Source organism: Tilletiaria anomala (genome assembly GCF_000711695.1).
Source record: "Tilletiaria anomala UBC 951 chromosome Unknown K437scaffold_7, whole genome shotgun sequence".
NCBI classification, from domain to species: domain Eukaryota; kingdom Fungi; phylum Basidiomycota; class Exobasidiomycetes; order Georgefischeriales; family Tilletiariaceae; genus Tilletiaria; species Tilletiaria anomala.
This window is the reverse complement of record NW_013547015.1, coordinates 104,292-129,506: the sequence shown is the minus strand read 5'-3', so window position 1 is coordinate 129,506 and position 25,215 is coordinate 104,292. Positions and strand designations below refer to the sequence as shown.

The window sequence follows — 25,215 nt, the reverse complement described above, 5'->3', positions numbered from 1 at the left end:
CGGTCTAAAACACTTGGTCAGGTGAACAAGTGGGGGACGTGGGCCCTCTCATCATTTGCGCTGCAGTCCGCCTGGCAGCTCTTCTGGCAACGTAATCTGAGTTACGATCGACCGTGGAGGGTCGCCCCGAGCCCGCCTTGAGATGAGGATGTGCGCACGACTGCTGGATGCAGGACCGTGCGCTACTGGACGACACACCTTGTTAGCCCTGTGTCCTTTCCGTGTGCAGGAGCTACACGATGTACACAGCAAAGCAGGAATATGACCTGATGATCGACGACTCATTACGATCAATGATCCGCCTGCCTTTTCAGGTGACCGCACAATAAATATGGATGCACCTTTCTCGTCTCTCTTCACATTGACCCCCCTTCTGACCTCATTCAAACGCTGTTACAACACCCTTCATCCACCCCCTATTTGCTCTTCAATTCCCTTACTGCACCCCGCACATCATCCATCCTTTCAAGATGAAATTCACTGCCATCACCGTGGGTGCCCTCGCTGGGGCCGCAGCCGTCAGCGCCGAGTCGTTCTGCGACAAGTACTCGACCGCCCTGTTCAACTCGACTGATGGGGCGCAGCAGCTCACCCTGCTCACCCTCGTTGTCAACTCCGCTTTGATCGGCAACTACTCCAATGCGACTTCTGCCAACGCACCCGTTAAGCCTACCGGGATCCTGACCGCCAAGTGAGTTGCGCTTTTGCACGGTGTGACAGGCTTTGCCTCGCAAATTTGTGGGGTCGTCAGTCATTGACGTCTTCATGATCGCTCTTTAACTCTTTCGGCCTGCAGCGGTACTTTCAACGGCGTAAACAACATCAACCTCCTCAAGTACTTCGATGGTTCGCTCCTATCTACGAACCGCAACGGCAAGGCCGTCTCTCTCAACTTCCTTGACGGTGGTGGAGCCACCCCGCTCAAGCAGAACAAGGCTGCCAACGACACCAAGTCGAACCAGCACATGCTCATCACCCACCTGTACTCGTGCGTAGTCGACTCCACTGCGCCGTTTTTGTTGTGCGGTAACGCTGTTCTGACCGTGCATCCCTTCTTTCAAATTTCCCATTGTTCCGTCCCAATTCTGCGGCCTCTCACAAAACAGGTACTTCGTGCGTAATCCAACGATCGACTTGTGTCATCTATGAGTTCCACTTGCTGATCGTTACCTCTTGATATGTCGCTACAGGGTAGCCTTCTTGGCTGCAGCTCCGTTGGGAAGAATGGCTTCCCGGCCTACGCTGGCTCCACCAGCCAATACGACGTCCATCGGTTCATGAACCTTAATTCTGCAGAGCTTGTGCGTACGGCTGCAAACTGCAGAGCGAATGTGGATACTGTTGACTGAGACGGTGATTGTCTCCTGTTTCTTGTGCGTTTTTTGCGATTGCAGGGCTACTTCATCCAGGAGGTTGCCTACTCGGCAGTGTCCTTCGGTGTCAGCATGGAAGACATCGCGCCAGTCGGCCAAGCCCTCGGCACGTTCTTCAACAACAAGTGCGGTGCCCCCTTGGCAGTCCCTTCAAGCGCATCCCCAGCCGTCCAGTCAGTCTGCCTCGACCCCACCTGCCCCGTGGCCGGCAACAGCACCTGCACCGCCAGTAACTCCGGCACCAACGTGAGTTGCAGCTTTCGAACCGGTGGCCTTTCCGCATGCGCGCATGGTTGCTGACGGGGCCCACTGTTTTCTTCCGCGCTTCGTCACTTTTTAGGGTACTGATCCTGCGGCTGCCCCTGGTAGCAGCTCGTCGTCCGGCTCAGGTGCTTCAGGCAGCGGCACTACTGCCTCGTCCGCCGGCAAGGTCGCCTCAGGTGTTGCGGGCGCTCTTATCGCCGGTGCCGCTCTCGCCATCGCCACCCTTATTTAAAGAAGTTACCGCCGCAGTCTCCCCTGGCTCCTTGAACGGACTCACATAACTTTCTTGATTGAAATGAAGTGCAGACACGAAGAAGGCCTTCATATGATCTTTCCAACACGGTTACTTCCCATCCTCCATCTCTCACATCCAGGACTTTTCCTGACCGTCCATCAACGGTACGGCTTGGTAACCTGACTCCCGCTACTCATGGCTTGCCGGCTTACGAGCTCGTCTGAACGATCAGTCACACTTTTGTCCGTTTACCCTGCTTCATGATGACCCAAGTGACTATTGTCAATATCGGTGCTCGCGAATGCGAATGCGAAATCCATGACGTCGTCCTCCAAGCTCTGTCATCAGGTGATAGCTTCGCGTGCCATCCAGCGTTCTCGATCGTGTCTGTGTATCTTCTGATAGACTATAATCAGCCAGTCATCCAATTCTGCTGCAGGTTAGGTGACGAAAAGCTGTCGGACCAAATGTGCCCGGATGACCTAAAGTTGCAAGAACAAAGCAATGTCCAGCAAGTTCGTACCTTTTTGCTGTGACCCTCGGTCTTAAAAAAGAAAGGTGTGACGGATCATGAGGGAGCAATTTGTCTGATCCCCCCGCAAGTGCGTTGTTTGCTTTTGCAGCCCTCAGAACGGCGTTGTGAAAGGAGCGTGCCGATGATGACGAATGACGGGATGGATACGCTGTTTTCGGTTGAACCGGATTGAAAATGCCATTCGATGCTCCACAAAACGAACCACGGTTCTTGTGCGGCTGTACCGGCACGCGTACCTCTCTCACAACCATTCATCACCATAAAGGTAGAGTGGCAGCATAGCAGGCGGTCAGTGCTTCGGCTTCCATACCATCACATGAGAGGTCTGTCCCGAACAATCTTGGGACTTTCTTGGTCCGGGCCGAGAACGAGAGAAGCAGCTCCACCTTGGAAAAGCAGTCGCAGACGCGGCCATCTGGGTGATTGGCAACCTGTGCCTCTTGGCTTCTTAGAAGCACGCATCGTCTGCGCCTGTTGCGGCAGACGACCCACAAGCCGCGCTGCATGACCTCGCTCTCGGGCCAAAGTCGGCCGCCGAATGTATTAGCCTTATCACAGACGAGCGGATCGTGCTCCAACGACGCGGCGTCCCGCGCTGCGAGATCGCTATCTGCCAGCTCGATACACGACATTCGCGTAGGTGGTGCTGGATGTTATGACGCAGCAGCTGCGGCGACAGGTCGAGGAACTGATGTCGCAGCCGGCGACAAGAAGGCAGTGCCTGGGATTCCAGGTGGTTACAAGGTGTGATCGCCATTGACGTATCTGGCTGTATTGCCCTTCGCTCATGCTCCTCTCTGCACTGCATGCAACCAGGCGATAACGGCTTTCATCCTCTCATTGGTTGCCTACACCCTCCAGACCGAATTTGCCCAGCACGTGCAGCAGACGCTAAACTACAAAAAGCCATTTTTCAGCCTGTGAGCGTATGATATGGTATAGCAACATTATGCGAGGCAGATGACTAAGTGTATGCTTGGTGTACTTTGGGCGTCGGCAGCTACATTGGTCACAGCAGCTTTATAGTCATCCTGCCGCTCCATCTGCTACTTCTCAAGTTCACAACAGGGTGCTCAATACGTAAGCATTACTGGCATCTGATCGTAGAGAATCTGAGATGGCAGACAGAGTCCCGCACGATTCGCAGCTCTCTGCTGCAGGGAGGCCAAGAGGACAGTGGGCTCTCGCTACCTTCGCCAATACAGCACGAAGTGGTTGCTGAAAGCACCCTATGGCGCATCAGGAGCTCTTTCAATGGATGGTGCGGGTTCGATGCATTCAGGATTTTGTCTATCCTGGCGCTGTTGACGATCGGCATTACCGTCCCCGCACTCAGCTGGTAAGTATCGCGGAGACGAAGGCATATTCAATGGTGTATTGACGCTTTCGATGCGGCACAGGTACGCCGCTGTACCCCTGACGAGCATGGCAGATATTACTGCCTTGTACAATTGTTTTGCGGTCTCGGCACTTGTCTTTAGTGTATGGTTCCTTGGCGACCGCTGGCAAGCAGTGAGTTTGACCACTTGGTCAATCACTGATTCCAGACCACGCATATTCACATTTATCTTCTGTCCAGTACAAAGTCGTCTCTGTCTTGCTCGCCGTTGGGGGCGTCATTGTTGTGTCATACGGTGGCGCAGAGCACAAGAAGGCGCCTCGACTCTTGGACCCAGTGAAAGGAAAGCCAGACACAGCCGCTGTTGCGGAGCTCCCACATCCTTTCGTTGGCGACATGCTCGCTCTGCTCGGCGCTGTTACTATGGGTCTCTACGAGATTGTTTTTAAGCTCGTCGGTACGCTGCCAGACGAAGAGCTACAACTTCAACTTTATGGCAAGGGCGGCGCACTTGCCGGCGGCCACCGGAGAAGCCGCGGCCACCAAAGCTCCATCGAGTACCGCCCTGTCAACGCCGCAGATGGATTGAGCCGGCATGAAGATCAAGCCGAAGGCAATGCTCTCAGCGGAGACACCAATTACCAGGCGACGGGAACGTCGCCATCGCAATCACGTTCCACCTCAAGCCGATCATCGTTCGACGGCGACGAGGACACAGAGAAGCAGGCCAAGCAGGCCGGAAGCAACAAGAACAGCAGTGGTCCGACTACATATTCGCGCGAAGCCGATGACTTTTCCTCTGAATCAGAGAGCGAGTTGGATGAAGCAGAATTAGCCCAGCTCTCGACCGGCGGCACGACCCGGCTTTCGCGGACGAGCTCACGCACTCGATTAAAACAACATTCGGCGTTTTCCACGCCCATGCACACGAATGGCCGAAAACGTCTGCTCGACGACGTGCCACCTCCGCTTCCATGGGGCATGCATTCTAACATCATGACCAGCGGCATCGGCCTCGTAACAGCCCTATCGTTATGGCTGGGCGTGGTCATTGCGCACTTTGCGGGTTGGGAGCCCTTCGAATGGCCTTACAATTTTGCGACCGTAGCTTCTCTAGCTATTGTTGCCATCTGCGGGGTCTTCTTCAATGCCTGCTTTATGATCCTCTTGAGCATTTGGGGACCGGTGTTGGCTTCCGTGTCTTGCCTCTTGACAACGGTACTTGTGGAGATCGCGGACGTTCTTCTTGGTAGACAGCTCAAGGTACTTTCTCTGATCGGCTGCATCTTCATCGGTTGCGGATTCGTTGTTCTCATCTTTGGCGAAAGCCGCGCGCGACATGTGCAATAATGTAGCATATTGTAATGTGTATGGTACAGGTGTGTCTCAATCTCATGACAACGTCCTTATGCAAACCCGCCGAGCAGAAGGGTGTGCTCCATCGAATGCGCGCGCGGTGTGACCCAGCGACGCTTCACTTTGTCGTTAAGCTTCTGCACATCCCTTTGCACCTGTAGCATGGCTCGCCTTTGTGCGGCATATTGATGTGCGGGCGAAAGTGCGGCTGGCGTCCATTTCTTCGGCGCGGCGCTTTCGTTCGACGCCGTTCTGAAGGAAATGTCAGTGAGTTTCGGTGAGGCCGCCATGTGGAGCGCTTTGCTGCGAAGCGCCTTAACCCTGAGTAAGGCTGAGTGCAGATCGGGGATGTCGTTGTCACCCGCATCTAAGGGTACTGGCACACCATTTTCCTTCCTTCGGGAAGCTGCGCTTTCCTCTTGCACTTCTGAAGCTACTGAGTTCAGCGGCGGAAGTAACGCAAACTCGCGCAGCAAATCTACACTCTTCAAATAGGCGTTCTCGCCGACGAGGTACTTGACAGCTCCGCGAAGTGACTTCAATTGATCCACAAGATATGCTGTTTCGTAGTTGGCTCCGGCAAGGTTCGGCATGTCCTCAATGCGGTTGCTGGCGTTTCCGGCTTCGGTCTGTTCTGCCTGTGCGGAAGGCAGCTGCTTCTGCAGTCGTTGTACAAGCTTCTCCAGATTGTCAATGTCGCCTTGCATCGTCTCGTTGGCCTCTTGATAGGCCTTGGACTGTTTCTGCGTCTCCCCAAGGTCATGGCGCAAACTGAGGATCTGATCAGCCTGTTCCTTACTTGCCTTCAGCTGACGACCAAGTCTTTCGACCTTGATGGCTTCCTCCTGCAAGCGTTCGTCTCGTGACCTGATTTCACGATACAGATCTCTGGCCTCATCCTGCAGCTTTGCGACCTGCCGCTCCACGTCAAGGTTGCGCGACGCGTCGGCCTTGACCTGTAGAACACGCGCGATCCATGGTCCGTCACCGACAACTGACAGGCAGAAAAGATTAATCAGATGATGACGCCTTCATCCAGCGGACGAGAGTACTCACTTGAGATAGTGTTCTCATGTTCCAAAGCTGTGCTCAAGAGGGAGGAGACCTTGCTGGCCAGCTGAACAGTCCAGGTCAAAGAAGTCTCCCATGGCTCATGGTCACTCATGGACAAGCCTTCACTGGTCGCGTCGGATACCAAGCGCAAGAAGGTCGACAGCATGAAAGGCATCTTGGCGGTGCGGACCTCGTGAACATAGGCATTCGACTTGACCGCCAATTGGGAGGCAAACGTCACAAGCTGAGAGCTGGTGTGGCCCAAACCAGGCAGCGCCATTATAGCTTCCATCTTGACAGCTTCGTTACTGGAATATAGGACTTCGAGGCGCCGCAAGAGCTTTCGTGCTGGCACCTTGGCAGCCTTCAAATTGTCAATGAGTGTTTGAAGTGGTGTGAAGATCGCGTCGTCAGCTGTCTTGCCGCCCAGCTCCCATTCAATACTGGCATCGACGTGCAGGGCTGCTAGAGTCTGCTTCGTGAAGCCTAGCGCGGCGTAGAGCGTGTCCAGATCGTGCTCAAAGAGAGTGGCACTGCCGACTTCTTTCGCTGACAGGTCTGCGTCGCCAGCATCTTCGCTGACAGTAAAGGAGAATTCTTCGAGCTGATGGATGAAGCGCTGAAAGTCGGACGCGCACTCTGTTTCCTTGAGCTCCTCCTTGCGCAGTGCGTCGATGTACATGTCGACGCGCTTCTCGATCGACAGCAACTCTCTGAACATTCGCCCTGCTTTGAGGAACGTCTCCGTCGTCCCTTGACCGATCATGGCAGCGATCTGTTTCGAAAGCGCCGAGAAGTGCGCGAGCGAATGACGCATCTGGCACACGGCGATCAGAGATTCTGATGCACCGCTAGCTAGCTGGTTTTGAATGTCATGACTCGTCTCGACGACGACTTTGATGACGTCGGCTTTGTGCCCGATGCGTTTGAAGAAGAGCAGAGAGTTCACTGCATCTGCGTCCTGCTCGAAGAAAATGCTCGGCAAGTAGGGCCTAATAATGTCCAAATTCGTTTGAGCTTGCGATGCGGCCAGCTTGCCAAGCTCGAGATCGATTGTCTTTGCTTGCGACTTTAAGACTGACGATTGCAGCTTCATGTTGAGATTGAGCATTGCCTGGCTCTGACTGTTGAGGTCGCCACCAGCACCTTGCTCATCTCTGTCCCTGACCTGTGCTCGTTCAGTCCGCAGGGTCTCCAGGTCGCTTTGTAAGTTCAGGATAAGCTCGCGGAACTGGCCAAAGGTCGTCTCGTAATCAGCAATGTTGGCATTCAGAGTGTCGTTGCGAACGCGCTGCTCGCGCAGCTGCATGTCTTTCAGGTCAACTTCCTCTTGCAGCTGCTTTTCGGTCTCGATGTGTGTCTCTTCAAGCTCGTCATTGAGCTCCTTCAGAGCGTCCAAGTCTTCAATGATGGCCCTCATTGCTTCTACTTTTTCGCTTAAGCTGAGGTTTCGCTCTGTGAGTTCCTCCAGCATCTCCTCTGCATGCAACGCGTCATCAAGCTGCAACTTGAGATCCTCAATCAGAGTTTCTGAATCAGCAAGACGTGCTGAAGCAGTCTCATATTGAGCTTGAATATTCGAAAGCGCCGCCAGCTCCTTGTCCATTTCTGCGATCTTGCGCTTTTGCACTGTGTCACTCTCGTTGGTGATATCACGGAAGCGAACCAAAGCCTCTTTGAGTCGTTCGTTCTGCCTCTCCAGTTGAATGATGGTGGCCGATGGCTTTTCAGACTCGTCGCGCTCCTCTCCCTCAGCTCTTGGCTCGGCAAGCTCAGGTGCTGCTGCTGCAGCTTGTTGCTCCTGCAGAACTTCCAGATCGATCTGCAGCTCATCTGCGCGCTCTTTCTCTAGCGCTAGCTCCTCAGCTGCAGCATCAGCTCTCTCTTCGGCCATCTCCTTGTCCAGGGTCGACATCTCGAGTTGTTCTTGCAAATCCTGGATTTGCAATTCGTACGAATCTTTTTGAGCAAGCCACTCCTTCTCCATTTTTTCGTAGTTGCGGAGATCCTGATCCAGGTCCTGCAAGCGTTCTGTAAAGGGCAGAGGGACATTAGTTGATCAATACTGCTGGTACCCAGCGCGTGAGTGAGCGCACCTGTCATCTTCGGCTTTTGTGACAAGAATTTGTCCGCATCTTCCTTGTACTGTTTCAGCTCCTTCATTTTCTCTCGATCATCTTCCCTCTGCCTCTCCAGTAGGGTGACCTTCTTACGCAGATCCGTCAGCTCCTTCTGCATACCAGAATCTGCTAGCATTCGAAGTTGTCGCTGTCTGCTTTCTAAAGAAGTGAAATCGGCTCGCTCGCTTGTCGAGAGCAGCCCCAGTGTGTCATCACCGTCGAGCTCTGCATCTGCATCCATCGAATCTCGCCTAAACTGTTCGTCATCCTGGACTGACCCGTCCATTAAGTCCTCTGCATCCTCTAAGCGAACGTGATCTGAGAGCAAGTCGCCATCGACATAGCTTTGCCTCGATGCGGCTCGCAGGGCGGCAGCTTTTCGCAGACTTGGTGATGCCATGCCAAAGTCGGACTCTGACTCTCTGTCAGCAGACACAGCGCTGCGTGCGCTGGGCAGTGGGGCTGATAGTGGGGGACGGGACTGCGGCGCAGCGCGAGGCTTGGATCTTGCAGTACTCTTCTCGCCGTCAATTGCTCTGGATGTAACACCAACGGCGGGGACGGGTCGCATGGAAGGTCGCGCAGTCGGAACAGGGCGAAGTGCTGCACGCGCTGCATTTGTTGTCGCCGGTGCTGCTGGTTGTGTCGCTCGCAAGCGTGCTGCCACTGACGTACTTGGTGTAGCTTTGGTTGCACCGGCTGTTGTGACCCCTGCGGGCCGGGTCGCGGTCCTGGAAGCAGGCGTGGACACAGACGTCGCTCCTCGGGCAGCTGAGAACGAGGATGCAGATGACGGCCTCGCGCCTGAAGAAAGAGCCGACATCGGTCGGGATGATGGCGTGGGACGACCCGTGCTTGGCTTTGTGGGCGATCGGCGACCACCGGGAGCTAGGCGTGAGACGGGTGTCGTGACCGATGAGCGGGCAGCGGATAAGTTGATAGGAGAAGCGATCCTTGGAGCTGTCGAAGGAGGCCTAGTAGTCGGCGCGGAAGACCCCGAAGCTATTGAGCCTCTCGGTCGCAGACCAGGAGTCATCAACGCCTTGGACTGTGAGCACGGAAGCATGTCAATTTCCACTTGTGCGCCGATGAGGTCCGCTTCTTACGATCAGCTCACAGGTGCGGAGGTCTTTGTCGGACTGACGCTCCTGCGAGGGGCACTGGCCTGTCGGCTGAGCGATCGCAATGAGTTTGTGGCAGTTTGCATGGGGCCTCGGGGGGTAGCTGGCGGCGGAGGGCTTTCCCGTAGCAAATCGCCTTCTTTGCTACATCCGACTTGAATTTGTTCGAGGTCAATTTCGTGTTCCGACGCTGCATCCCCGAAACTGCTTGGAGGCCGAGGATTCTGCATATCGTCGGGTAGCACGTGCACCTGACTTGGCCGTACGAAGACACCATGGTTTGGCGGCGCATCGAAATAGACTCTCCCGTGGACCGAGCCATCATTCTTGCCGTTCGGTTCGTCCAAGCAGATCCCGACCCAACTGCCTATTGAGAAGCCCGTCTTGCCGTTGAACATCACAGTTCCGATGCCCAGGCTGGCAATTTCGACTCGAAGGCCTTCGATGAGGCCTGTCGATGGAGCTGTCATCTTGATGGGCGCCTAAGGAGCTCGGCAGCCTTCACGCACTTGTTGCAGACTACGGCAGCTCTTTTGACCAGTAGAGTTGGCGTTTGGCGAACTTGGCATTCAGCATAATCCCGGGCTCAGAGTGGCACGCTTATTCACAATCTGCTCGATTGTAATGCAGGCCAACGTGAGTCTGGTCCGCATGGGGTCAGTACTCAAGCTATGGACATTGGAATGCCGCAATCCATGTATTTCGGACCTTGATGTTGCACTCTCCAAACTCCCTGGCAAATGTGGTCCTCGAAACGCGACGCGAGGCGGCGCAACGAAAAAGAAAGAACGAAGAAAGAAATGAAATAATGCTCACCAGCCTTCGAACTTATCGGAAGTGACGCTCTCGCTTTCATAGCTCCACGGATCGCACTTGCTCATGGGCAGTGATGCGCAGGCAGAAGGAGGATCTGCTAGCAGGAGCAGCAGTCCCGTGTCGATGACATGGCCATTGCTAAACAGTGGAATGGACGCAGTCGAGCAAGATGCGCGGCTCTTTCTCGAGGAACTGTTTAGCCATGCGCCGTCGCCGGCAACCACCGCGGATCGACCACGGGTGACGCTCACGTTTGCCCAGTCGCTCGACGGCAAGATCGCGGGCGAACATGGAAAACAGGTGGCCATTAGCGGAAAAGAGAGCCTCAAGATGACTCATGTGTTAGGGTGGTGCGCGTATCTCGCTTCACCCGAGCTCGAATGGCTGACCCCTCGGTGCACTTGTACTTTGTATACTGCAGGATGCGGGCAATGCACGACGGGATTCTTGTCGGTATTGGTACCCTGCTCAATGATAATCCACAATTGAATGGTAAGCCAATACCACTCGGCGTGGTGAAGCTGGCCGGCACTCATCTCTGCGTCTCCTCAGCACGGCAGCTTGCCAGCCCACCTGCTTTGGATGGCCTTCCCAGACCCATCGTTCTAGATAGCACATGCCGCACGCCTCCCGACTGTAAGGTCATCCGCAATGCTCAAACTGGCCAAGGGAAGGCACCTTTGATCGTGTGCCGTGCCGCGGATGCCTCAGTCGACTCACAGGAGCACGAACGGAGACTCGCTTTGCAAGCTGCTGGAGCCACTGTAGCTGACGTGCCTGCAGGTGCATCAACAAGAGATTGGCCCTCCGTGCTGAAGACGTTGTACGAGCACGGAATCCGCTCTGTTATGATCGAAGGCGGTTCCGAAGTCATCAGCAGCTTGCTACAGGCACATGCGATGCTGACAGTGCAAGTGGACGCATTAGTGGTCACCATCGGCAAGACCATGCTGGGAAAGGAGGGAGTCGGGTACGAAGGCATCGGGTTACACGACCTTATCCATCACTGCACGCGTGAATTCGGGCAGGACAGTGTAATTGCCTTCAAACCGAACAAATGATCTGGTAACTTGCGAGCGGAGACATGATCTAGGCGTGCGCGACAATTGCCACGTACCGTTTCGTACATAAACAGACCTGTGGTTGCTGCTTTCATGCATACAGAAATTCAGGATGAGCCAAAAGTACATCCCCCTCAATATCCGCTGTAAGCGCGAGCACGTTCTGTGCAACCGTGACAACTTCGTCAGTAGCCAAACTTAACTCAAAAGCCAGCGTGGAAACGACGGAAACTCACCACACAATGTATGCACGCGTAAGCCTGCCTTGCTGCCTTTCAGGAAGACCGAGTTGCGACGCACGGTGGAGACGATGCGCTCGCGCTGCTCCATGTCGACGTTGGTGAGCAGCTGTGTGACAATGTTGAATCCCTGCGGGACGCAGGCAATGTCGATCAAGACCGAGCGGCGGCTCGACGTGCCGGACGCCTGGCCGCCTCCGTCTCTGTTGCACAGGATATCGACATAAGGCACCATGAACGCAGGATCGTTCGTCTTGAGAGCTGTCATGATCGCCTTCTGGCCATACTGCGAGAGCGTGAGCTGCACCGCTTGCTCGAGTAGCCGCTGAAAAACGGTCTGCCGGGTCTCTGGTTCACCGTGATCGATCATATGCTGCACGACCCAGACACCCCACTGGTTGTTGGCGCAGTCGGGGATACGCTCGAGAATCTCCCGGATGCACTCTCCCTTCTCGCTGGCATCGGCGCTCTCGAAAATGTTTTGGCAGATAATGCTCCCAGTCTCCTGCATGGCTGTTAGGGCCCACTTCGCACGAAGACTATCGTTAAGGACTTGGAAGATCTTGGCGCGGAATGAGGCTTGGGTCCAGGTGATCTCCAGTGCCTTCTGCCAGATGTGCACCGAGCTACGAGCTGCGAGCGTGTCCATGAGACGGTCCGAAAGCAATGCTTCAACTACCGCCATTTTAATGGGTTCTTCCTCGTCAAGCACTCGCTGCACCACGTGACAACCAAATTGCGACAGCGCCAGGTCGACAAATCTCTCCTTGAGGTCCCAAGCGAGGGATGCGTCGACTCCAATCGCACGCTGGACCAGAAAGTTGCCGTGCTTGTCCTCGCACAGAGCGATGAGTACGGGCTTCATCGCCTTGACGATAGCCTTCTTGCGTTCGTCTGTGCAGTTTTTGAGCTGCTGCTGAAGAAATATCGACGTATCTTGTCCATTGCGGCCAGAGAGAACCTGGGCGATCAGAGTCTCCGCTGACGTTTCTGTATCTCGTCTTCTGATCGGACCGTCCTCCTTCAGCGCAGCCCATCTGTCCGCACCAGACCTGCTGGTCGCTGCAGGAGCCGCGATTCTCGGTGGGGTTGTGGCCGAGCTAATTTCTTGAGCAGGTGTGTTGAAGGTAGGACGAAACAGGAGTGCCGGCGATTGCTTGGACGGGGCAGAAGAATGCAGCAGCGAAGTGTGACTTACGACAGACAGCTGCTGCGCGTTCGGCGGTGTTCCAGCCGTGGCGGCAGCGTTGGCAGACGAAACAGGCAGAAACGGCTGTCCACCCTGCATAAGAGCAGCATGCAAAGCAGGATTGATCATCGGAACGGGTCTCGGTCCGCCGCCTTGCGACAGGCTCGCAGAGTCTCTCGAAGTTCCTTGAATAGGGTGTTGACGCTGAATCTGTTCGTTCGCGACATGAAGTTGCGCATGGGCATAGTCAAGCTGCGCTGCAATTTTGCCGACGAGGGAGCGCAGCTCTGAATTCTCTTTGCGCAGGTCGAACTCCGCCTGTTGGGGGTTCTCATGTCAATCAGAATTAATTTCCAGGATTGGCGCACGGTAGGGACCCGCTCACCTGGGCTTGCTGCACGCTGTCCGAGTCCGAGCCAAGGGATACAGTGCTGTTGGTCGATTGCCGGACGTGAGGGTTCATGCGCATGACTTTGCCACTCAGCGGAGTCGACGCAATGGGCGGGTTGTACCTGAGCATCTCGGCACGCGTGGGTCCTGGAGGCGTCGAGTGAAAAATTCTGCTCTCATCTTTGCGCATCTGTTCATCCAAATCGATGCTTGAGACGAGGGTACCGCTGGTGGAGGCCTCGGCCTGTTTTGCACCGCTGGTGTCGAAGGAGGTCCAGCCTGTGCCGAGTCCAGCAGTGCCAAGGCCAGAGCCACCGTGCTGAGATGCGTCAGTGCTATGATCGTGCAGGCGGAGAGCACTCCCAACAGCAGCAGAAACAGACACTGGCAGGACGCTGTGCTCGCCGACATGGGCGCCTTGTGTGTTACGATTCAGTTCTCTAGGCTCGACGGAAGCTGTTCTTGGAAATATAGATACCGTGAAACCCGACTGAAGGGATGACGCGCCGACCTGGGGCTCATGCAGACGCTGGCTGTATGCTGTGCGGCCGTCAGAAATACCATAGCTGAGCGCTGCCTCATCCGTGGCTGCAGTCTGCGATCTAGCATGAGGCGGGACCGTGTCGCATGGCGATGAGATGCCCGTGTCATCCAGAGGGCCTCCTATACCCATGCGAATGTCGTATGCAGGGTCGCTGTGCGGCGGACGCTGAGAGAAGACGTCAGGTGCTGGCTGTATACCACCGTCGCTGCTGCTGATACCGCCAGCACCCGCGGCCACGTGGCGGTTGCGATTGAAGCCAAAAGGGTCGTGAACAAGGTGATGCTGTGGTGGCGAAGCGGACGGCTGCTCGGTCTTGCTTCTAATGTGCTGCTGCAGGCTCGAAGGATGCGGCAGGCTCAGCGGGGGAATGCTGGCCAGGCCAGACAGCTTGAAAGCTTGGGTACCGGGCGGTGGAAGCTCTTGTGTCTGCGACATGGCTGAATCAGGTGCCAAGTCCTGCTGCTGAGCCAACGGAGTACGCATGGGGCCAATTTGGCGTCCATCATCGTCAGCAGCTTGAGAACGATGATGACTGGTGTTCTGTTGCATCTTGAAAGTTGACAAAGTATATTACTACTGAGAGTGTGTGCGCGCACAACGAGAGGAGAAAGGAGGAGATTTACGTTGTGGGAGCGCTGCTATGCTGGGATGAGTCTTTCTATCTTCTAATGTTGTGGGCAAGGCAGTCTTCAAGATATGGCGTGCTGGTCAGAGACAGAGACAGGCAGGCGCTCGCGAGGGAGTAGAAGAGGAAAGAAGGAGGAAGACGATGAGAAGACGGCGCTGACACAACTGCCAGGGACGCGGCGTTGGGCTTGACAAAGTAAGAGATGAAAGTACTGAAAGAAAGGGTGAGGGCAAGGAAAGGATACGTCTTTATAGAGAAAGGACGAAGAGACATGGCAAAGAAGGATGGCTGCAAGCTGGCAAACTCGGCCGTGCGTGAGAGCGAGCATGGATGGTCGATGTCTCCTTTTTCACTCGCGCAGCCCAGCAACCCCCACTCCGCCGCTCTGGTACAAGCCGCTACCACCTTCTTCTGACATGTTCGGAAGCCCACCAGCCACAGGCACAACGTTAGACGCTTCTCATTACAGGGCAAGTCTGACTGCCCGAGTTGCCCACGTGCTTAGTCAACAATATGTAAGCCGCGCAAAGTTTGTTGCGGAGAGATTGATTTCTTGAGGACACTTGTGGAGATGTAGACGGGGAAAAAGGATATACCTGTGGTGCTTGTAGAAGGAACGACGGGAACACTAATCAATTCGCAAATCCGCAGGGACCCGCTTGGCAAGGGAGCGAAGAGGCGACAAGCCAATTTTGCTTGACATCGGATGCTGAGCTGAGCAGGGCTTCGATGTCGTGTGTCCCAAAAGAACTGTTTTGGCGTCGTTGCTTGCGCTTTATCATCGCCCTTGAAACTTGGGAGGGCATGAAGGCTTGAACCTGCATGCTGCATAACTGGGCGTTGCACGGAGATTAGTAATGGTACCACTTTGGGGTGTCGCGGCATCGTTCGGTGTGCGGCCAGAATCAGGATAGCGGGCTGCAAGGCAGCGCATCATCTCGATAGAATTACCGTGTTCTATAATCATCGCTTCGCCTCTCTTCACGCAGGCTCGATGCGGCATTCGCATCTTCCTCGTCTTCATCGCGTGCCGGCCCGCTCACGGGCCACAGCGCGACGTCCGATCTGGCCTCTTCTGCAGTCGCTCTCGCACAACTCGCGTCATTTATACCCCAGGTTTGCCGCTCCCTTTTCGCTGCGCCAGCTTGAAAGTCGTCGGAGGCTGTCCTCTAACCCCCGAATGGCTAAAACATATCGATGAGCAGTGCGAGCAAGCCGACGCGGTTGCGAGCAGCGCGATGAGTTCAAAGCAGTAGGCATCCAACGAAGCGCTCATCACACGGCTCTCTCACATTCTTTCTTTTTGGTCGCTTTTCGCTGGAAAGAAAGAGCGCGACGCGTCGCAGCGGGAGTTACATCGAGATTGTGCGGACAAAGGCAAGGGGGCGACAGATATCACGATACGACACTCGTCAAGTGCCTCCCCCCCCACGGCAGCTGGGCGGCTCAGCGGCCACGTTTGGCCCGTGTGCAGCAGCTCCATATATACTAGTATGCGTATGTGATGGAAAATGACCATTTGTGACGTTGTACGTCCACAAACATGCGCATGGACAAGGGCCGAAAGCTACCTCGGTTCGCTTGGTGTAGACCTCGCCAATCATCTATTGCAAGGGAGCCTACGAAAGGTGCACGATTGCGGCAGCGGGAGGCACCCCTCCCGCCAGATCACGTCTAGCAACGTCCTTTCGATCCGGCAACCCGCCGCGGCAAGGATATTCATGAGTGGCTCCGCTAGCACTGCGGCCGCTGGGCTCGCTTACACCAGTGCTGCTGGAGGAGGAGGAGGGTTAGAAATTGCAGGGAAAACAAGAGCCATGGATATCGACAGATCCGCTCTTGTCTCCAAATCGGACGCCATCTCCGAGGTGGACGACGACGCATCGTTCGTCTCGAAGCACTCGCTCAAGACCCTCGCCAATGGTGGTGGGCCCGCCCCGTCCTTGCCCTCGCCGTTTGCCGCCGATACGGAAAACAATTCTAGGTTGATCCTGGGCAACGCTGCGGCTCTTCCTGACAGCAGTGATGGCGATGACGACGAGCCAGAGATCCGGAATACCATTACTGGCAGTCGCTTTGCGCGACCTGACCTACCGCGGCCCTACTCCGACAGCGACGACGAGGCACACTGGACCGACCTCTCTGGTACCCCTGTACCACAGCATCAAACCGTGCGCATCACCATCAATGGTAACGAGGATGATGCTGCCAACGCCGAGACGAAGGCGATGATCATACAGGAGCGTCGAAGGGTGCTTGTAAGGGTCGGCAGTCAGATCTTACTCCTGTTCATGATCTGCTTCGTCGCTCTCTTCTGCACTCTGTGGCTCGGGCTTCCAGAAATAGATGAGTGAGTTTTGCAGTTCCGTACTCTGCGCATATAACACGCTTGTGCAGGCGAGCTCCATGTTCAACACTGATGCGCGCACCGACTGCTTGTGCGCAGGGCGGACCGACCTGCATTCAAGATTCCGCGGTCATTCGAAGAATTCAAAGCGCTCAATGGCGTACTTCAACATTACAAGACACATCATGGTTTTAGAGTGTTTGTCTGCTGGGAGGTCATCTACTTGTTGTGCGTCAGGCGGGTGACCCAACCTGTGGCGCTTTTGGATTGTTCTACTGACATACCCAAACGCTCGCCATCCATCACAGCCTCCAAGCGTTCTCCATCCCTGGATCCATGTATCTCAGCATCCTCGCAGGTGCCATCTGGGGCGTTGCACTCTCACTCCCGATCGTCATTTGCGTGAGTCCGACCATCCGATTTGGCGTTGGAGAGCTTGCGTGCAGAGTCTTATGAGTGCTACATTCGCATGATCACGATCATCAGAGCATCGCAAGTGGCGCAACGATCTGCTACGTGATCAGCCGGCAGATGGGTGAGGTCTTCGTAGCTGTCCCCTCATGGAAGACGCGCGTCGACAGCTGGCAGCGGCGCATCAGCGCGCAGTCCAACTTGTTCTCCTACCTCGTCTTCATTCGGCATCTGCCTTTACCGCCACACTGGGTGGTGAACGTGATCGCCCCGCACCTCGGCATCTCCATCCCACTGTTTTGGCTCAGCACAGCCGTTGGCGTGATGGCCATCTCGTTTATCCACGTGACGATCGGCGCCAAGCTGGACGAGATGACGTCGCCGGACGACTTCCACCTGGCTAGCTGGCAGAACTTCTTCCTTCTCGCCGGCGTCTGCGTCGCGGTCATGACGCCGATCGCCGTGCGGCGCTTCTCGGGCGCGGCGCCGCTCGAGGAGCCGCAGGGGCACGGCGAAATCGCGCTGCCGGGAGAGGAAGGGGAGCGCACCGTATTGAATGCAGGCGGCGCGACTGGTCGCCCGGCGCGGAGGCCTTGGTCTTCGCATTCCCGCGGGACAGCCTGCTCGGGGACCGCCAGCCCTCTTTACGATGATGCCAACGAAGAAGAACAGAGGTCGGATGACGAGCTGCCCTCCATCACCATTGGAAAGCTCACCCCGCGTGTCCGCATCAGCGGCGCAGAAGACACCAGCTCGCCGTGGCATCCGCCGCAGGCGATGCGGCACGCGCTTACTGCCATCGAGCGCGAGTGCGATGCGGACGATGTCATGCAGAACCCATTCGACTCGGATGCCGATGACGACGAGTACGACGGCGGCTTCTCTGCGCGTGGCAGGTTCCCGGACCGCGCAGAGCAACGACGTGCCGGGTCCGCGTCGATCTTTCAGGCGAGCAAGGCTGCCCGCACGCTCGGAATCGGCAATGTGACGAACAAGGCAGCGAAAGTACTCGGTTTGAGCAACAACCATCACTGATCGCATGGGAGTCGGCGCTGGGCGCTCCAGGCTGGCCTCAGGGCACTGTTCCGCTTGTTTCAAGGGGCTACACGATTGTATCATAGTTAAAAACTTTTGATCTACTGTATCTACATGCTAATGGACTACACGCTCGCTACACCTTGCCCGCCTCGACCTGCGCGGCAAAGTCGCGCATGACTTGTACGAGCTTGTCGGTCTGCTCGAGCGTGACGGCATTGTATAGACTGGTTCGGATGCCGCCAACGCTGCGATGCCCTTTGACCTGCACGATGCCCGCCGCAGCGCACGCCTTGACGAAGGCGGCTTCAAGCTGCTCGTCTGGGCCTGCTGCTGCCCCGCCAGACTGCGGTGGCCGCTGCAGGCGGAATGTGACGTTCATCCTGCTGCGCACCTCCTTCTGGCGCACCGTCGGTACGAAGACGAGGCTGCTGTCGATCAGGCTGTACATGGCGTGTGCCTTTTGCTCGCTGCGCTCTTCTGCGCCGTGCACGCCTCCATGGGCGGGTTGGAGCAGGTCCTTGAATACGAGGCCGCTGACGTAGATACTGAACATTGGTGGCGTGTTGTACAGGCTGCTGTTGTCCAGCAGGTTCTTGTACACCAGTGTCGTCGGGATACGCGGCGCGGACCAGAGGCCTGCCGCGCGCAGGGCCTCATCCGGGTCGACAATGAATTGGCGCTTGACGATCACGATTGTCACGCCTGACGGTCCGACGTTCTTTTGCGCGCCAAAAAAGATGAGCGCATGGGAGGAGAGGTGCGGGATGCGACGCGAGAGGATGTTGGAAGACATGTCTGCGACGAGCGGCACGTTGGCTACGTACGAGGCAGGTAGCGCGTCGACCGGGAACCCGCGCTTGCCGCCGCCATCGGACGTGTCGTTCGAGGGAAAATTGTACTCAACGCCATCGACAGTCTCGTTATCGCAGTAGTAGAGGAATGCAGGTGGCGCATCCACTCCATCATCCGTTGATGAGATGGGAGAGAGGCGCCAGGTGTGTACAGGCGGTATCGCGCCGAACTTCCCTTGTGACCCTTCCACATCCTTTCGCGAGTCAAAGACGGCGCGCGAATCGAACCCGAGGCGACTGGCTTCCTTGGATGCCTTGGCAGACCACGAGCCTGAGATTGCATAGTCTGCTGGTGGGCCGCACGGCCGCAGTTGGCTGGGTCCATCGGCCCCAGTGGCCGCGGCTGCAGCTTTTGCGATCGAAGCTTGCTGGCGCTGCCAGTACTTTGGGTACTTGGCCATGTGCCTTGCCATCAGGTTGAGAGCGACGGCGCTAAACTGTTCCGTGCCGCCGCCCTGGGTGAAGAAGACGGCGAACTCGTCACTGATGCCGAGCAGCTGGCGCAAATCCTGCTCCGCCTCCTCGACGATCTTCTGGAATGTGGAGGAACGATGCGAGATCTCCGTTACACCCATTCCCAGGTTCTGGTAGTCGACCAGTGCCTGAGAGGCGGAAAAGAGGACCGGCGTGGGCAGCATGGATGGCCCGGCACCGAGGTTGATCGTGCGTGTGCGCGAGCCTGCATCGAGTGTCACTGACGACGTCGACATCGAGGCGGCGCCGGGCGCGCGGTCTGCTGCTGGCTGCGTGCTCATGCTGCTACCGAGGACGGGGAGGGACCAGGTGCCTTGAGCAGGGTGTCTGACCGAAGTAGACGTCTTGGAATCGCAATGAAAAGAACGGAGAACAAGTCTGTCCGAGGGAGCCATGCAGACTATATCCATGTATGTCGTGACTCACAAGAAAGCTCATCGCCAAATGACTAGATGTGAGCACAACGGATAATAATGGCACATACAAAAGTCCGGTGCAATCGGTGCAAATGGAGAAACTGCCCGGGGGAGTCCACCTGCGCGGATGAGCGTTCAGGCAGTCGGGTGCGTCATATCGACCCAACAGCGCTGGCGAGGTGGCTACCCGCCACTATATGGGGCTCTCTCGCTGTCTTTGTCTCTGCCGCAATCCCGTCGCTAGCTCTTCGGCAGGTGGGCGGGGTCTATTTCCCTACCTGCGGCCGGGCTGCGCTGGGCCCCTACGAGGGGATTTAGGGCGGGCAGTGCCGCGCTGCCAGCGCTACGGCCACGGTGCATGAGGTACGCTGAATAAGCCCAAGCAGCATCTCTTCCCATTAGGTCGCCGATACGGACGGCTCATTCCCTGAGCCGAAAGTCACGCTGGAGTCGAGTTGAATCCATGACAACAACATCTGCAAAAGTTCACACGGGATTCGTGTACACTATAGCATAGACTGGCGTTCAAACATCATCCCCTCTGCTCAGAAGTGTGAAATTTAGGTGGGTGAAACGTACATATAAGCACGCACGTACTGCGGCTCAGCGTCGAACGCAGAGATACTCCGAAGGCGATTGAAGTGTCCGTCACACGACGAGCGCCGCATACAGGCCGACGGCGTAAGCGACGGCGCTAAGCGCGAGGTGTACTGCGTGTTCTAGACCACCAGGTGCTGTATGTGGTCCCTAGCATGAGGGTCGTGTGTCATGCTCGTGTTGGCAGGCACCGGCGCCGCTGCAGACGTGCTCATGACGGACTTGCGGTTGGCCTCTCTCGCGCGGTCGGAGTGCACACGGAGATTCTTGCTGTTGTCAAGCACTGCAGACGGCGTCGAGTGCTGCGGCAACGGAGGGGGATGAGCGTCACCAGGATGACCTGCCTTGTTCTTTCTGTCCAGGTGAGCACTTGGCCAAGCAAGGTACGACACATCGACGATGCAGGTGTACGCAACAATACCAATGAGCGACGCCGCGGCGCCGTACAGCGCCTTACTGAGCTTCACAGGCGGGGTGGATGGGCAGCAGCCGCGGCGCGTGCACCAGTGTAGGTGCATGCGGCGCCGCTGTGCAGCACCCAGCTGACCATTTGCAGCGTGACCGCTTCCAAGGACCAGGCGAAGAACTCTGCATGTTGGGGTTGCAGTAGTGTGGCAGCGCGACGGCGCGGCGGGGGTTGGATGCGGGGTTCATGGTGGGGTGCGGTTGATATGCCGCGGTCCATCGCAGCAGACAAATTCGAAAGGGCTGGTCGTTTTTTGGTCATTTGTCAGAAGCGGAGGGAAAGGCAGTGAGCTGTGCATCTTCTGCATCGCAGGACTGTTGGCTACACATGCCAAGAGCAGGCGCTAGCGAGCTCGTGCGGAGGCAGCCTTGCTCAGAGCAGCACGAGTAGAGCAAGCGATCGGCCGCAAGGCGTGTGAGCCAAACAGTATAGGGTAGGCGTCCAGGTGCTGGTGATATCGCGAGGTTGCGGGACGGGCGTGAGCGTGTTTGGTCGACGAATGCATTGGTCGATGGTTGCCAGTTCGAAATGGACAGTCCGAATGACGAGGGTTAAAAGTGCGAGTGAGCCATTGCCGAAGCACAGCTAATCGACCCTGCCGAACGTAAAGTGATAGTCGGCATGATCAGGGAAGAAGAGTGCTGGCGAGCTGTAGCTCCTCGACTTGGCGCGGCGTCTCTTGGGCGGGGCCACTACGTCAGTGGGGGCAGGATCGTCTTTCGGTGCGTGGAGAGCACTGGAGGAGAAGGCCGCGCCGATTGCGCGAGCACAGACGTCCGAGCGGGAACGCTGAACGGCGACAAAGTGCGGTGCGCTGTACGGGTGTCCGAGCGCGTTGATGTGCATGTTCCCGGACGGCTCGAAGGCCAGCGTGCTCGGGCTCGTCACGAAGGACGGCGACGGCGACAGCCGCGGGGAAGCCAGCGGCGAGGACGATGCAGAAGAGGACACGCTCAGGGCGGGGCCGCAATGCAGCCGCTGCTGGTGCTCTTGAACAACGCGGCTGACACTGCGGCTTGGCACAGATCCGCTGCTCTGTGCATTTGCCTCGGCCGCTGCTGCCGTCATGCTGCGCTGGTGCTCGCTAGTGCCACTAGTGTTGCTACTGCTTCTGGTGGAGGAGACGTGCGAAGAGTGCATATAGTCGCGGACAGCCTTTCTTTTATCGACCTGGATCTGTGGGAGGTTCTTGGGCGCGCCCATCGGGGGGACGCCATGGTTGGCCGCGCCGTAGTTGCCCAAGAGGGAGCTGGCGGCGCTGGTGAGACCTGCGCCGAGAGAGAGCGTGTAGGGCATCAAGATGCTCGCAGCGGTCGACATGCTGGCGCTCGGAGGGTAGGTTTTCGGGGATGGGTTGAAGGAGTGAGTGTGAGGCGGGCTGGAGCAACTATGGGTGGGTGGGATACGGCGCTTGCTCTTATGGATGTGCTGCGAGGCAGACGATGTGGGAGGGCTGGACGGGGTGGATGGGGTGGTTTTCCACCCATGCTCCATCATCTATTACTAAATACCGTGATGTATTGCGCAGCTTGTTTCATCCATGGGAAAGCTCCTTTCATTAAGTCCGCCTCGCCCAAGCTAACATATGGCCAACGCTGTAATGGAGCTCATCGCTTGGGGGGCGTCTCGGCGCGGCGCGCGAGGGGCCGTCGGGCGTCGGGTCCGCGCATCCGGCACAACCAGGGGGCGGGGCGGCCCGCCCCCGGAGTTAGTGGTGCGCAGCACAGCACAACACAGCAACACACAAGCAAGTTCGCTCATTCGATAAAGAGCCAGTCACGCCATGCCATGGAGATTGGGAGATGGATTGATCGATTGCGAGTAACCACAGCCGAACAGTATGAGAGAGGCATCGTGCACATACATACTATGCACTAACGCACGATAAGATATACCGCCGCGTCCATGGTAGGCACAGCCTTGCAGACTGCTCTGGTTACCGTCTCTTACATTCGCGTGCGCCTCGCTGGAATGCAGTGGAACCTGGCGGAAGCAGCAACACGTGATGAGTCGTGGTCTATCAATCCTCTCGTTCTCGCTCTCAATCTCTCCTCGGCGCACTCACAGTCCCCTTCATGACCGCATTCCCCCTCTTAGCCCTTTCTGTCGGCCGAAAGCGGGATGTGAGCGAGCACATGGGGGCATCGCATCGCCCGTTCGCGGCATCTGCCAACTGCTGGTCTCCATGGAACATCTTCACAGCATGTATACGTGCCCGGCCGGGGTAGCGCACTCTGCATGCGCATGCGAGTCATTATTACACATACATGTACACTCTGTATGGCTTGGGTTGGTGAGCAGCCATTCCATGCCCATCTGCAATGCATGACACTCTGTGCGATGCAGATTCTGCATGAGGCAGTTCTGATAAGATGCGCAAGGCGGCCGGTGCGGTGCCAGGAACAGGAAATGCATACATAGCAGGAGCTGCCGCAGGCTTTGGTCACGGCATCTTGAGGGCAAATATGCCAGTCCGTGATCCTTTTTCGTCGCGGGGAGAGAAAGCGAGTTGCATTGCGCAATTGCATGTGGCATGTGGGGGCATGCGCTCCAATGACCGCGACGCTCTACAGATCGACGACGACGACTCAGTACGTGCCTACTCAACTCGACCAGCCGCAATTTCCGGCGTCTGAAATCTGATCGTCGCGAATCCGGCTAGGTGATCCCTGCCCAACGCCTTTGTCCATGAGTACCCGCCGGCCGTGATACGCTGTGCATCGTCCTTGCTCATCTGCGCAAGCGCACTTGCGCTCGCGATGCCCGTAGACGCGAGAAGCCTCGCTGCATCGTGCGCCGATTCATGCGGCTGGAACATAGACCGGCCGCCGGGCAGCAGCGCGCTTCCGTCGTCCAGGTACGCGAGCGGGCCGCGGTAGTCAAGCAGCATTTCAGGCTGGTAGCCCGCTGGGCCCCAGAGCCTCGCAGCTTTGTTCGCCTCGCTCCAGCCGCCCTTCGCAGCGGGCCCGCCAGATTTGCCTCTGCCTGCCGCGCCCAGCCGCTCCCCCGCCCGAGTGGCAAATTCACGCTCGACGGCGGCCTCCTCCCGATCTCGATCTCGCTCGCGTTTCCGTGCGCCCTCTCTTCGCCTCCTCTGCACCTCCTGCGCGTCAATCTTCCCCTTCTCCATGAGCTCGACCAGCATTCTGTCTTCCTGCTCCTTTTCAAGCTTTTCGCGCGCCTCGATGGCGCGCAAACGTTCGCCCTTGGCTTTGCGTTCGCTGCGCTCCATCTCCTCCGCCTCGCGCGCCAGTTCGCTCTCGCGCTCCGCGTAGCGCGCCTGCAGGCCGATGCTGTTGCGCGCTACGCCTTCCTGCCCGTTGATCCAGCGCCACGCTTCGTCCGCCTCCGCCTCGCTGCCGTGGACGATGCTGAAGGTGAGCGACTCGACCTTGTCCAGGTAATCGTTGTATGCTTTTAAGTCGCCACCAAAGTCCGTCTCCAGACTGCGTGCCGTATTCTTGGTAATGGTGCGCCGGATAGAGACCTCACGCTCGACTTGCAGGTCTTCAAACGTTTGGAAACCGAACTGATTCTTGCGGCACGTCCGTCGGCAAACGGGACAAGGCGCCGGGCCTAGAGCAAAGATGCGGTCGATGCATGACTCGCACCTGGCGCACCAAAGGGAATTGTCAGCGTCCTTAGGCATAACACCAGTCGCATAAATCGCATTGCGTACGCACATCTTGTGATAGCACGGTCCAACCAATAGCCGCAGCTTTGAGTTGAGATACCGATCTGTCTTGCATTGCGGGCACTTGTCATCGGGAGACTGCCAAGGCAAAATGGCAATTCAGACCTCGAATCAGAGCAAGCAACTACCTGGCCCAGCACATAGACAAGAACAGGCTTCGAATGCGCAGCGGCTCAAATCCACTCACACTCCACTCTTGGATGCGGCCGCTAGGGTCCTTCTGCCGCGCGCCACCAGCACCAATGATGGACGATGCGCCAAAGATCGTAGACGCGGTGTTTCGACTGGAGCTGGCGCTCGCGCTCGTGCTGGGGCCCGCAGCTGAGTTCGGGTCAGGCGTGCCCCGAACGCTGCCTCCAGCGCTTGAGATGCGGCCACCGCGAGAGGAGCCCACGAGTCCGCCGCGACGAGACATACCAAGGCAGGTTTGATCGATAAATTTCACGCAGCCCAGCAGTGCAAGCTTGAATTTATGCTGGCCGATAAGCGCAAGCAGAACCTGTCCACCTCTGATGGTACCGAAGATAAGTGAGGGGTGAATGCAGCGAATGTGAATTGCCAATCGAGAGGTGTGAGCTGTGCTGCACATTTGTACTTAAATACATTTCCTGAGGGGAGACAAGACACGTGACCTCTCCCACTCTCGGAGTTACGGCAA

The 25,215-nt window shown here is 56.9% G+C and overlaps 11 protein-coding genes across 11 annotated transcripts; 6 read left to right on the top strand and 5 right to left on the bottom strand.

The window, feature by feature from the left end:
- The first annotated feature begins 17 nt into the window (after nt 1-17).
- Nucleotides 18-2,299, top strand: K437DRAFT_162155 (uncharacterized protein). Its single transcript, XM_013390097.1, has 7 exons — nt 18-691; nt 797-988; nt 1,107-1,113; nt 1,191-1,301; nt 1,395-1,619; nt 1,714-2,036; nt 2,105-2,299. The coding sequence occupies exons 1-6, from the start codon at nt 471-473 to the stop codon at nt 1,867-1,869; spliced, it is 912 nt and encodes a 303-aa protein (XP_013245551.1). The 5' UTR covers nt 18-470; the 3' UTR covers nt 1,870-2,036; nt 2,105-2,299.
- Nucleotides 2,300-2,563: 264 nt separating this feature from the next.
- On the top strand, nt 2,564-5,145 carry K437DRAFT_231800 (uncharacterized protein). Its single transcript, XM_013390096.1, has 5 exons — nt 2,564-3,151; nt 3,224-3,327; nt 3,408-3,746; nt 3,808-3,919; nt 3,987-5,145. The coding sequence occupies exons 1-5, from the start codon at nt 2,912-2,914 to the stop codon at nt 5,094-5,096; spliced, it is 1,905 nt and encodes a 634-aa protein (XP_013245550.1). The 5' UTR covers nt 2,564-2,911; the 3' UTR covers nt 5,097-5,145.
- On the bottom strand, nt 5,088-10,062 carry K437DRAFT_292826 (uncharacterized protein). Its single transcript, XM_013390095.1, has 4 exons — nt 9,393-10,062; nt 8,252-9,323; nt 6,159-8,186; nt 5,088-6,096 (listed from the first exon to the last, which is right to left on the bottom strand). Exons 1-4 carry the CDS (start codon nt 9,864-9,866, stop codon nt 5,153-5,155), a joined length of 4,518 nt encoding a protein of 1,505 aa, XP_013245549.1. The 5' UTR covers nt 9,867-10,062; the 3' UTR covers nt 5,088-5,152.
- Nucleotides 10,063-10,422: 360 nt separating this feature from the next.
- K437DRAFT_216893 (bacterial bifunctional deaminase-reductase) lies at nt 10,423-11,261 on the top strand (the record flags this gene model as incomplete). Its single annotated transcript, XM_013390094.1, has 3 exons — nt 10,423-10,553; nt 10,634-10,704; nt 10,765-11,261. Coding segments are annotated over 3 exons (699 nt in total), but the record flags the coding sequence as incomplete, so codon positions are not given.
- Nucleotides 11,262-11,344: 83 nt separating this feature from the next.
- Nucleotides 11,345-14,543, bottom strand: K437DRAFT_292824 (ARM repeat-containing protein). Its single transcript, XM_013390093.1, has 3 exons — nt 13,087-14,543; nt 11,510-13,019; nt 11,345-11,436 (listed from the first exon to the last, which is right to left on the bottom strand). Exons 1-3 carry the CDS (start codon nt 14,182-14,184, stop codon nt 11,408-11,410), a joined length of 2,637 nt encoding a protein of 878 aa, XP_013245547.1. The 5' UTR covers nt 14,185-14,543; the 3' UTR covers nt 11,345-11,407.
- Nucleotides 14,544-15,281: 738 nt separating this feature from the next.
- K437DRAFT_253900 (uncharacterized protein) lies at nt 15,282-18,182 on the top strand. Its single transcript, XM_013390092.1, has 4 exons — nt 15,282-16,613; nt 16,710-16,838; nt 16,919-17,012; nt 17,097-18,182. Exons 1-4 carry the CDS (start codon nt 15,775-15,777, stop codon nt 18,054-18,056), a joined length of 2,022 nt encoding a protein of 673 aa, XP_013245546.1. The 5' UTR covers nt 15,282-15,774; the 3' UTR covers nt 18,057-18,182.
- K437DRAFT_253899 (PLP-dependent transferase) lies at nt 18,163-19,802 on the bottom strand. The gene has a single exon (XM_013390091.1). The coding sequence runs from the start codon at nt 19,777-19,779 to the stop codon at nt 18,193-18,195; it is 1,587 nt and encodes a 528-aa protein (XP_013245545.1). The 5' UTR covers nt 19,780-19,802; the 3' UTR covers nt 18,163-18,192.
- Nucleotides 19,803-20,480: 678 nt separating this feature from the next.
- K437DRAFT_162057 (uncharacterized protein) lies at nt 20,481-21,200 on the bottom strand. The gene has a single exon (XM_013390090.1). It carries the CDS (start codon nt 20,913-20,915, stop codon nt 20,520-20,522), a length of 396 nt encoding a protein of 131 aa, XP_013245544.1. The 5' UTR covers nt 20,916-21,200; the 3' UTR covers nt 20,481-20,519.
- Nucleotides 21,201-22,956, top strand: K437DRAFT_162058 (uncharacterized protein). Its single transcript, XM_013390089.1, has 2 exons — nt 21,201-22,771; nt 22,841-22,956. Exon 1 carries the CDS (start codon nt 21,485-21,487, stop codon nt 22,739-22,741), a length of 1,257 nt encoding a protein of 418 aa, XP_013245543.1. The 5' UTR covers nt 21,201-21,484; the 3' UTR covers nt 22,742-22,771; nt 22,841-22,956.
- On the top strand, nt 22,776-23,327 carry K437DRAFT_162033 (uncharacterized protein). Its single transcript, XM_013390088.1, has one exon. It carries the CDS (start codon nt 22,869-22,871, stop codon nt 23,190-23,192), a length of 324 nt encoding a protein of 107 aa, XP_013245542.1. The 5' UTR covers nt 22,776-22,868; the 3' UTR covers nt 23,193-23,327.
- A 135-nt stretch (nt 23,328-23,462) lies between these two features.
- On the bottom strand, nt 23,463-24,972 carry K437DRAFT_266368 (uncharacterized protein; the record flags this gene model as incomplete). Its single annotated transcript, XM_013390087.1, has 3 exons — nt 23,463-24,474; nt 24,547-24,635; nt 24,745-24,972. The coding sequence occupies 3 exons, from the start codon at nt 24,970-24,972 to the stop codon at nt 23,463-23,465; spliced, it is 1,329 nt and encodes a 442-aa protein (XP_013245541.1).
- Nucleotides 24,973-25,215: the final 243 nt, after the last annotated feature.

Bases quoted from the DNA above. Each gene is read 5' to 3' on its own strand.
- K437DRAFT_253899 (XM_013390091.1), bottom strand. From the start codon at position 19,779: ATGGCTCCCTCGGACAGACTTGTTCTCCGTTCTTTTCATTGCGATTCC.
- K437DRAFT_231800 (XM_013390096.1), top strand. From the start codon at position 2,912: ATGACCTCGCTCTCGGGCCAAAGTCGGCCGCCGAATGTATTAGCCTTA. The intron at 3,152-3,223 runs GTGTGATCGCCA...GCATGCAACCAG, and splicing joins GGATTCCAGGTGGTTACAAG to GCGATAACGGCTTTCATCCT. The intron at 3,328-3,407 runs GTGAGCGTATGA...GGGCGTCGGCAG, and splicing joins AAAAAGCCATTTTTCAGCCT to CTACATTGGTCACAGCAGCT.
- K437DRAFT_292824 (XM_013390093.1), bottom strand. From the start codon at position 14,184: ATGCAACAGAACACCAGTCATCATCGTTCTCAAGCTGCTGACGATGAT. The intron at 13,020-13,086 runs GTGAGCGGGTCC...AACCCCCAACAG, and splicing joins ACAGCGTGCAGCAAGCCCAG to GCGGAGTTCGACCTGCGCAA. The intron at 11,437-11,509 runs GTGAGTTTCCGT...ACGGTTGCACAG, and splicing joins ACGCGTGCATACATTGTGTG to AACGTGCTCGCGCTTACAGC.
- K437DRAFT_162057 (XM_013390090.1), bottom strand. From the start codon at position 20,915: ATGCACCTACACTGGTGCACGCGCCGCGGCTGCTGCCCATCCACCCCG.
- K437DRAFT_162155 (XM_013390097.1), top strand. From the start codon at position 471: ATGAAATTCACTGCCATCACCGTGGGTGCCCTCGCTGGGGCCGCAGCC. The intron at 692-796 runs GTGAGTTGCGCT...TTCGGCCTGCAG, and splicing joins ACCGGGATCCTGACCGCCAA to CGGTACTTTCAACGGCGTAA. The intron at 1,302-1,394 runs GTGCGTACGGCT...TTGCGATTGCAG, and splicing joins ACCTTAATTCTGCAGAGCTT to GGCTACTTCATCCAGGAGGT.
- K437DRAFT_162058 (XM_013390089.1), top strand. From the start codon at position 21,485: ATGATCAGGGAAGAAGAGTGCTGGCGAGCTGTAGCTCCTCGACTTGGC.
- K437DRAFT_162033 (XM_013390088.1), top strand. From the start codon at position 22,869: ATGAGTCGTGGTCTATCAATCCTCTCGTTCTCGCTCTCAATCTCTCCT.
- K437DRAFT_292826 (XM_013390095.1), bottom strand. From the start codon at position 9,866: ATGACAGCTCCATCGACAGGCCTCATCGAAGGCCTTCGAGTCGAAATT. The intron at 9,324-9,392 runs GTGAGCTGATCG...CCGTGCTCACAG, and splicing joins CGACAAAGACCTCCGCACCT to TCCAAGGCGTTGATGACTCC. The intron at 8,187-8,251 runs GTGCGCTCACTC...TGCCCTTTACAG, and splicing joins ACAAAAGCCGAAGATGACAG to AACGCTTGCAGGACCTGGAT.
- K437DRAFT_253900 (XM_013390092.1), top strand. From the start codon at position 15,775: ATGACCATTTGTGACGTTGTACGTCCACAAACATGCGCATGGACAAGG. The intron at 16,839-16,918 runs GTGCGTCAGGCG...CATCCATCACAG, and splicing joins TGGGAGGTCATCTACTTGTT to CCTCCAAGCGTTCTCCATCC. The intron at 17,013-17,096 runs GTGAGTCCGACC...CACGATCATCAG, and splicing joins CACTCCCGATCGTCATTTGC to AGCATCGCAAGTGGCGCAAC.